Source organism: Dipodomys spectabilis, unplaced genomic scaffold, assembly GCF_019054845.1.
Source record: "Dipodomys spectabilis isolate Male_0828 unplaced genomic scaffold, ASM1905484v1 ptg000485l, whole genome shotgun sequence".
Taxonomy (NCBI): Eukaryota; Metazoa; Chordata; class Mammalia; order Rodentia; family Heteromyidae; genus Dipodomys; species Dipodomys spectabilis.
In genome coordinates this window covers 124,736-134,911 of record NW_024871162.1, presented here as the reverse complement: position 1 = coordinate 134,911, position 10,176 = coordinate 124,736, and the positions used below count along the sequence as shown (strand labels likewise).

Genomic DNA, 10,176 nt, shown 5'->3' with positions numbered 1-10,176 from the left:
CACAGTTTTCAGACGCATCAACATAGAAGGCTGCGGACAACAACAACAACAAAAAAACTGTCCTCTAGTTGTTTTGTTTTTTCTTTTGCAGGCACTGAATCCAGATATGGCTGTTCAAGAACCACAGGCCATCACAAACATCATGTAGAACACAAAACAAAACAAAAACAAATACATGATTCTAGAACAAGCTGTTTTTTAATGGCATACCAGGAAATAATACCATGAGAGTTGATTATTTTGAAACTCCGATTAAAAAGGAAAGTGGGCAATGCTAGAATTCACACACACACACACACACAAAAAGGTGGGGAGGAAAACAAAAATAATAATAAAATAAAAATAGATGTATTGTTGAGCTGATGCAGGTGCAGGAGGAGGCTGGTGCTTCTAGCCAAGCAGAAGAAGGGGGAAATGAAGTGGGCTTAGTAACTTGTTGGAGTTCCACAGGAGATGACAATGATCAACTCACTTTCATCATGAGGATGAGAACTTAGAGGGAAAATGACATAAGTCTTTCCAACAATTATCTCCTTAACTTTGTGATTGTTTATGGCTATTTTTGATCCTGAAATACTGAGATAATTCTCATCCCTACCTCTGCCATCCAAAGGCAAATGTCATCTCTCCCTCTTAAATACTTAAGCTAAAGTGTTGAAGCAAAGTGTTTGTCCTCACCTCCCTGTCTTTGGCATTTACGGCTCTCTGTGACACAGCAAGATTCACTCCAGACTGAGCAGAAAAAGAAAAAAGCAAAAGGAAGAAAGGAAAGTAGAGGCCAAGCATGACCATGTCAAGCTAGAGATAGCCTGGTTGTCAAGGTAAAGAAATTGCCTACGGAACATGATATCTATTTATCTTTGATGCTAGATGGCTCTATTTGGAAGGTGCTAGGATGCCAACAAACTCAACCAAGATCTTATGGAACCAATATTAGAATGTGTTAAAAAAGAAAAAAAAAAGAGGGAGATAGCCCAGAAAATTCAAGGGGCACATCACCATTCTTTACTTTAATGCATTAACCTGTCCAGCACTCCCTATCAGGAAAGAAAAGGTGTGTGTGTGTGTGTGTGTGTGTGTGTGTGTGTGTGTGTGTGTGTGTTTCCCCTTTCTTCTTCCTCTTCAAATAAGCAGGTACAGGAAAGAATCTTAAAAGTACTACACTTGCTGGACTGGACTCTGTGTGTTTGCTACTTCTGTTTTTTGTGGTGTGTGTGTGGGGGGAGGAGTTCCTGGTTATTTTTGTTTTCTTTTTTCTTCCTTCCTTCCTTTCTTTCTTTCTTTTTTTTGAGAAAAGGTGCAAAACAGACAGGCTCTTCAAGGTCTTACTGCAGTTCAAAGTCTCTTGATTTCAAGGCAACCCTTGGAGCTTTATTTCTTTTTCTTTTTCTTTTAGCATAAGCTCCACTGTGCAAAAAAGTGTGCATTATCTTTGGTATTTATTTTAAGTAGTCTAACTTAAATTTTGAGATAATCCATTAACATTATGGAGAGAAAAAAAAAAACACAACAAAAATAAAACCCAGAGGCTACCATTTGGCTAGTGTTACGTAATGCCCTTATATAACCAGAGTGTGAGAGAGAAAAAGACAGACACAGAGACAGAGAGACAGAGAGACAGACACAGAGACAGAGAGAAAAAGAGAGCGATCAATTTTAACACAAATTACTAGTCTCAGAAAAATCAGGCTCTCCTTTTTGGCAGTTAATCGCCAAACACTTGCCACCGTGAATCACTTCGTGAGCTTTCAACCCGAGTTCAACACTGACTTTTAAATTACACACAAGAAAAACTACACTTGCAACAAAAATACACTTTGTGTTCATGTAGTTAGCAGCTTTTCAAAAAAATTAAGGCAGAGTGCTTGCTACCTTTGTTTTATGCCATTAAAAACATTCTTGTTCCCCTAAAGAAAAGCATTCTGGATAAGTTGAATATCCAAGCTAGGCTTGTCTGCAGATTCAAGTTTTGTAAAAAAACAAAAAAACAAAACACAAAACACAAAAACGATACATTAAACAATAACAAACCAAAAAACAACCCATAACTTATTCTACAACACGTATGTGCCTTTGGGGGTCACCCGGAGGCGTGCTGAGTGCATGCCACCCATCATTGAGCTTACAGTCTTTCCTGGAAACCTTTTGGCGAGCCTTAGTCCCTGGCGGGGGCGCTGACCTCTGAGCCAGTCCTGTGGTCTCTGTCACTCTCTCAGGCCTTTGACCCACAGACCGCGTGGTGGTGAAGTGAATAATAATCCCAGACAAGGAACCACTCCCCGCTGGCACACAACCAGTCATATCTCCGATTCTCGCCTTAAGGGTCTCGGCTCTAAGGGGACACTGGCCTGGTTGTGCAGGTCTAGGTCTGGGGGGGAGTCCGTACTTGTGCTTTCGGGGGGCCCGTTTTCACTGTCGTCTTCCTCTTTGCTGGTGAGGGCAACCTCGTTTTCGTAGCAAAAGGAATTCGCGTTGGAGAGGATGTACTTCTTCTCCGCTAAGTCCCTAGCACTGCAAAGAGGCGTGTTGGGGACCTCGTAAGTCTTGTGGAACCTGGAATAATCGACCTTGTAGTAATGCTTCTCTTCGAAGAGCACCGGCTCGTAGCGGTGACCCCACAGGATCTCGTTAGCCAGGTAAGAACTCCGGCACTGCGTGGTCATGGCCGTGGCCTCCACCATCCCTTCCAGGATCACCACAATCTCGAAGTCCGCGTTGTCGATGTCCTGCTTGCTCAAGTCATACAGGGGGCTGTCTTCGTCTATCTCGTGGACGATGGTGATGGGCGACACCAGGAAGATCCGGTCGATCCCGCTGTCGAAACCCACGTTGATGTCGATCTGGTCCAGGGGGATGTACTCCCCCTCGGAGGTGATGCGGGACTTGAGCAGCTGGGCGCGCACGTGCGCCTCCACCAAGTGGCTCTTGCGCAGGTTGCCCACGCGCCACATCAGGCACAGCTTGCCGTCCCGCATGGCGATCACGGCGTTGTTACTGAACACCAGGGTCTCGTTCCTCTTCTTGGGCTTCGCCATCTTCGCCATGACGGCCCCGATGATGAAGGCGTCGATGATGCAGCCCACGATCGACTGGAAGACCACCATGAACACGGCGATGGGGCATTCGTCCGTGACGCAGCGGAAGCCGTAGCCGATGGTGGTCTGCGTCTCGATGGAGAAGAGGAAGGCGGCCGTGAAGCTGTTGACCTCCGACACGCAGGCTTTGCTCTCCTTCGATGCATCCAGGTCCCCGTGGAGCAGAGCGATCAACCAAAACACGCAGCCGAAGAAGAGCCAGGACAGCACGAACGCCAGGCAGAAGATCACCAGCATCCACCGCCAGCGGATGTCCACGCAGGTGGTGAAGATGTCCGCCAGGTACCGCTGCCCCTTCTCGCCCACGTTGATGAACTGCACGTTGCAGTGGCCGTCCTTCTTCACGAAGCGGCTCCGGCACTGCTGTCGCGTGTGCACTTTGCTCTTCCCGTTCCCGAAGCCATTGGCCACCGCCATGGTGGCCAACTTCATGCCGTCTTCTTCCGAAGAGACGATGCTGTAGCGGTTGGTTCGCACACTGCCCATCGCTTCTGCTGGGGGCTCCAGTGCTTCTGCTTTGGGAAACAGTCTGAGTTTTTGCAAGACCCTTTGGAGAAACAGTTTTGAATGTTCAGTGAGGACACACGCACACAAAAAAATAAAATAAAATAAAATAATAAAACGAGGAGAGATGAGTTGTCTCCAAGAGCCTTGCAGTTCTACCAAGGTCTCCTGACGGACATGCAGTTACCTCTGTAACTCAGCAGACATCCAGAGAGTTTGTCCTGCAAGAGAAGAACACAGAGCCCTTCGTTACAAAAGAAGTCCTTTCCTGAAAGAGTAAGGCAGCATTTCCCAACCGAAACAGAACCGAATACAGAAAGAGTCTGCATTGGATTGCAGGGACCTTCATTCCTTGTTCCCTAGAATGTTTCCTTCCCTCAATAGTTACTCCAGATCACAAAAGTGTTGGACAGAGATGAGTTACCTGTAACACTCTTTCCACCAATCTTTCAATTCTCACCTCTTGCACTTCCGGCCACCTCTCTATTTAACCTCCAGGTTGACCTAGCAGCTCTTACTCTCTTCCTTTTTCGCCTTTCCTGCTTGTTAGGTTTCCAAGTCATTCAACCAAAGAAAGCCTTTCTGATTCCAAGGCTTGTCAACGAACTTTCAGAAAGAGAATATTTCCTGTCAATGCAGCCTTGATATTAATTGCACTGCAATGCATTATGGGGGGAAAATCGAGCCCTCCACGAGAAGGCCGACTTCAAGAGGCCCCGGCGATTTTGGGTGGGTGTTACAACTGAGCCCTCTCTGGGAATCATGTGAATGGATGGAAGTTTCTGGATCGAGTTTGGGTTTGGTCCATCGCTTTGCACACTTGGAGTAGCCACTGTGCAGCTATGCCTGCCAGCATCTCAGTTAGTAGGAATGATTCTGACTTGAAGACACAGCTTTGCTCTGGGGGATAGAGAGCAATTCTGTTGCTTAGCAATAAGAGTCGTTGAAATTCTCCAGAGATGGGATTGCCATGTGTAATGACAGGCTAGGAAGCAAGCACCTTTGTGCCAAAGGACCAGGTCTTTAGCGGATTGAGATAAGGCAGGAACTCATTTCGTGTAGGTCCAATGCTGGGTTCTTTCAGACAGAGACAACTTTGTAATCTAAGCAGCTCGTAAATGCCAGTCAGCTTACTTTCACTTCCAGGACTGTTGTTTGCTATAGGTTCCTATGGGGAAGGCATTCACCTTTACTTAACAAGAACAAATAGCAATTTTCATTTTCTTTTTCCAATTGCCTCATTCTCCCCTAGGTTAAGAACTACCTACGTGCATTAACTTTCCATCTTGACTCTAATAAAGATACATTATTCTTTGACTAACAACAGCCTAAGAGAAAGCCAAAGGTGTTTTCTTTATCAAGTTTGAATTCACAAAACGAATTCAACCTAGCACTAAAATATCAAAGTGATTCACACCTTTTTTTTTTTTTTTAAATTTTGCAACAACCAAAGGCATGTCCTGTATTGAAGGGAGACATCAGAAATTTGTTGAAATTCTGATAAGGCAGACACCCCTTTTTCTTTCTCCTCCCCAAAACCACACTAAAGATTAAGCAGTCACCAGAACCATTTTTCAGTCAAGCCCACTGAAGACAAATGAAGCAAAGCATTTATCCCAGTCTTGTGCATCCTTTTATAAAGAGGCAAGGTGCATTGTCTTCGAAAATGCCTTGTTACAGTCTTTTGACTTCTTCTATATCCAAGCGATTATGCAAGAATGTGCCCCAACACATTTTTCCTAAGATTAGTCATCTGTGAAAATTGCAATGTGTGTTACATTTTGGCAGCTTTTGACACCTAAATGATGCCCCGATTTGAAAGTGCCTTTGAATTACTTTCTAAAAAGAAGGTACAGTGCCTTCCCTACCTTCCACCTGCTTCAATGTTTTGTCTGCTTCCTTATGAAGCTTGCACTTGGACCAAAGGTGGAAAAAAAAAGATTCACAAACCTCAGGCTTGTAAATCATAAATATGGAAAGATTTCTTTTCCTCTTTTTTTTAAGCAGTGATTATTGGCTCACATGTAATTGCCAGGTATTTTTACACAAACACAGAGAAAGCAATGGGACACTCAACACAGGTGTACTTTTCCAATAAAGCAAGGACAAAAGAATCTTCATTTACAGAGGGTTTGAAGCTTGGAATTTGGCTTGACTTGAGACTATCTGAGTATAAACTGACACAAAGAAATTCCATTTACATGATTCAAAACAATCCATCAATCCTTCGATCTGAATTACCATGGGGGGAACATGAGCAGTATAATATCACCTCCAATTTATTTTGGCTTACTTCTTCACTCTTTACAGATGAGAGCCTAATAACCATATGAAATCTAAAGGCTGAAATATGCCTTTCCAAAGATCCTGATGTCAGGATGAGATTGTTTGAATTCCACAAACCACACAATACTAGCTTCCTATGAATAGCTTTCCCCATTTAGAGCCTTGAAAAAGGCCCATGTAAAGAGACTGTGTTATTCTCTCATTTCCACTGCTAATGGCAGAATTTGTTTCCTAAGTGGAGCACCATCTAGAAAATTTCTCATTTCTCTCTCGAAAGGGAAAATAAGTGGTTGCGTTGTGATCATTGTTTTAGGCAAAATGGAGACATTTGTAACTTCAAATAGATACCCCAGATATCTAATTATATGAGTATAATATGTGTGCACGCGCATTCTATATAGTTGGACTTTGTCGAGGTAATTACATCACAGAAGTGTAGAACCTGCCAGATTTGATAGGGTAACTGTCTTAAGAATCCAACACAAAAATTGCTTTCTCACATGCCTCAGTGGTGTTAAGTAGGCAGAAAATTTCCTTGCCCACTCCTCTCTCACTGGAGATCACCCATCCATGAGCATCTGTGGAAAGCTTTTGTGTCTTAAATTTAAAAATAACTAAGGCGTTCATGCCACTTTATTCCAAATCATCTTCTGAGAAACAATGAACTATAGAAACATGAGAACACTAAATGAGTTGATGGCTATAGCTCCAGAGAATGGATAGCTGGTTTGGTGAACAATGTATAAAATCCTCTTTCAGCTTTAATATTTACAGAGCTGGCTGTCAATTCAATGGACACAAAGAATCATTTTTGCCTAGGCCACAGCCAATGATGTAGAAAGTATTTCTGGGAAATTGAGAGGCTACATGTGGGGCTGTTCATGGTAAGACTATTTATAGGCTGAGCCAAAATTAAGCATAAGCAATGGAAAAAAATATTTCAGCGCTTCAATCTTAGGTAGATATGAAATGGGGCGGGGAGAGAGAGAGAGAAGAGATACAAGGTCAAAGAGATCACATGGGATAAATGAGGGACACTAAACTGCTTTCAGTATGTAGGAAATAGTTCCAATAGAATCTATTTTAAAGAAATAGAATTAAAAGGTAATCAAGAGGAGTAAAAGAGAATGACTATGTCTTATAATTATAGGCCAAGAACAAAGTTTCTGCCTAAGGATAGGAGATAGCTAAAGAAAATGCACTGGGCTATGAGAGGTCTGCTAATGAGTGTTTAGAGCAGCTATTCCCCAGCTGACGCCATATAGACCAGCCTAAGTGAGCTCTGGGTACAAGTTGCTATGTGAGCCCAACTGCTCTCAGAGCAACCTCTCTGCAGCTCAGTAAACAGAAAGGAAGAGAGAAGGAGGGGGAAGTGAGCAGAGGAGAGAGAACATCCCTTTATCTATGTGAGCTGTCTTCAACAACTATGTTCAGCAAGGCATGCTGCTGTGATGCACAGCATTTGCAGATTTTGGAAAGCAAACAATTGGTAAATAGTAATATACACGAAAACTGTCATGAAATGGTAGAGATACTTAGGTCATGTGGCTAATAGTTCAGGATACTCCAAAGTCATACAAGGACTCTACCATGAACTAGAAAAATCTTCAAATGAAGAGTCTGAAGGAGAGAGATACAATCCCAAAGGTATAAAACATCTGTTTCTTATGGATAGTAATAATCTAAAAAAACAAAGTGCCATCAATCTATGAGGGGAGGGGCAGACCTTGACCTCAACTCTCACCCCTCCCTTCATATCCCAAGTAACATGTGTCTTTCCTCCAAAGCATCAGGATTTTTGTGGATGGTGACAAATATAAAGACTCAGAAGGGAGCAGGAAGAAACTAACAAGTGTAACAGTGTTACATAGCAGACACACAACAATTGGTAGAAAGGAAATCTGACAGCCTATTGATTATTAGTGTAATGATAAAACATGATTAAAAAGTCAACATTCTTTGCATGTCCAAAACAGATTTTTTTCCAATAACACCTCTTTCCCAACATCCCAAGTTTATGAAAATCTCCAGAATTCTCTTTATCATCACTATGCTACTGATACATTCACCCAGACAGACTTTAAACTACCTATTCCCTATTTCTAATTTCTTTCTTCAGTTGTCATGATGAATTCATGTTCTGATGCAATCTTTGTGCAGACTCAAGTTGTAGTGATCTTTGCTTCCTTGAAACCAAATTGCAACCAAGGTAAGGCATTGATACCATTATTAATGAGACTAACAAAGTGCTTAGGGCAGGGTGACATATGATGGGAAAGTTCTGCCGTCTTCAGGCTCAAAAATACAAACTCAAGCTGGGGCGCTCTTTCCCCCAGCAAAGCAAGTTTAAGATTCTTACTCTGGAAAGCCCCACTTGAAACAACCACCAGAAAGATAATAAAATAAAATAGACATCAGGATCCAGAAGAAGTTTTGATTTGGGAGAGCAAGGGTAGGGGAGTGCAGGGGAGAGGTGTCTGGATCTCAGAAGAGGGCTCATATCATACCTCCAGCCCTCCCTGCCCACCCCTGCTCCTTTTCTCACCCCTTTGTCTTTTTTGTTGTTGTTGTTGTTGTTGTTTCCTTCTATCTTTTCTCCTAAGAAGAAGAAACAAACTCAGACTCGCCCCTGCACTGCAAATCCGGTATCTCTCTACAGCTGGTACATTGGAAGTTATGAGCACAAACAGACGTTGCAAGAAATCTGTGTCTGTTGCTCAACTGTTCCAAGCATGTCTCAGTATTTTTAGCTCTGAGGATGTTCAAGGGCTCGCACAAACTACCCAGGCATGAGTTTGGGACGTTTGAGAGGAGGGGTGAAATGGGGGGGGGGAGGGGGCGCGACGGAAACATGACAGCTGGGCATCTTGGGAGCAGCCGGGCAGGGGTTAGGGCAGGAGACGAGTTTATTCTCTAGGACAGAGAGACACGGAATGAAGAAAGAAACCGCCCCCCCCCGCACCCCCCCCCCCCCCCGCACACAAGCCCTTACCTGTTGCTGGCACAGTAGCATGGGGACATGGAGTAGAAGTGGAGGGATACAGAGGCATGTAAGATCCAATGGTTTGTATTAAAAAAAAAAAAAAAAAGAGTGAGTCAAAGCAATGGAGAACTCCCAAGGAAAAAAAAAACCAGACCCAAGCTTCGGATGGCTGCGCGCTGGCCAGAGCTCCAGTGCGCTCTGCGCTATCCTGGGCTCTTTTGAGGCAGCCAGTGCGATACCGGCCCTCTCGGCTCCGCCTCCTGGCTGCAGCCAGCCAATCGCAGCGCGCCTGAGTCCCCACCCCCTCCCTTCCCGCGGCGAGGAGGGGAAGGGAGGAAGGAGGGAAAGGAGTGGGGTGGGGGGGAAGATGCTGCCAGTCCCGGGAACCTGCGGCTGCGTCCTCCCTCTCCGCCCCTCCGCAGCACCGTTTTGGGGGTGGAAGGGGTATGGGGGAGTCACAGGGCTAGGGTTTGGGGTCCCCCACGGCCAAGCTGGGACAAGCAGCAGGTGGGAAGGTTCGCGGCCGGGGCTTCCGTGGCTGGCTAATTGCAGCTGAGCCTTGGGCAAGGCTTCCTACCCCTGTAAACCCCACACACTTCCCTGGCTGTGCGTGCTCCTAGTAGGGCACGCGAGGTGCTGGTGCGGGGCGGAGGGCTGGAGGTTGGGGGTGGGGGGTTGGAGGGAGGGGGGTGGTGGAAAAGTTGCACGTCCGACAGGGTTGCAGGTGTCCCCCATCCCAACTCACCCAAAGCCCCCTTTTCTTCCAACTCCACCATTCCCCCCACTCTCCCCGCGCGCCCGACCCCCCCGAACCTGCAGCGCGCACGCACCGAGCAACAGCTAATTAAACCGGGGCAGAGAATCCAGCAGGAGTTAGACGCAAAAATAGATAGATAGATGATAGATAGATGATAGATAGATAGATAGATAGATAGATAGATAGATAGATAGATAGATAGATAGATAGATAGATAGATAGATAGATAGATAGATAGATAGATAGATAGATAGATAGATAAAAACGAAAGAAAGAAAAAAGAGAGAGAGAAAAGGTAGCAACTGCTTGGCTATTCGGTTTTCCAGGCTGTTGGTGAATTCCTTACAAAATGCCTAGACTTTTCTGGAGGATGAACCGCTTCCTTGCTCTTGCCTAGTCCATCCTCGATTCCTCCTCCTCCTCCTCCTCCTCCTCCTCCTCCTCCTCCTCCTCCTCCTCCTCCTCCTCCTCCATCCACCACCGCCACCAACACCATCGCCACCGCCACCGCCACTGTCACCGCCAGGCACGCTCGGCTGATCTAAAAGCAG

The 10,176-nt window shown here is 45.0% G+C and overlaps 1 protein-coding gene across 1 annotated transcript; it reads right to left on the bottom strand.

Moving 5' to 3' along the window:
- Window positions 1–1,275: 1,275 nt before the first annotated feature.
- Window positions 1,276–8,998, bottom strand: Kcnj2 (potassium inwardly rectifying channel subfamily J member 2). The gene is made up of 2 exons (XM_042669139.1): window positions 8,878–8,998; window positions 1,276–3,642 (listed from the first exon to the last, which is right to left on the bottom strand). Exons 1-2 carry the CDS (start codon window positions 8,904–8,906, stop codon window positions 2,298–2,300), a joined length of 1,374 nt encoding a protein of 457 aa, XP_042525073.1. The 5' UTR covers window positions 8,907–8,998; the 3' UTR covers window positions 1,276–2,297.
- Between the last annotated feature and the right edge of the window lie 1,178 nt (window positions 8,999–10,176).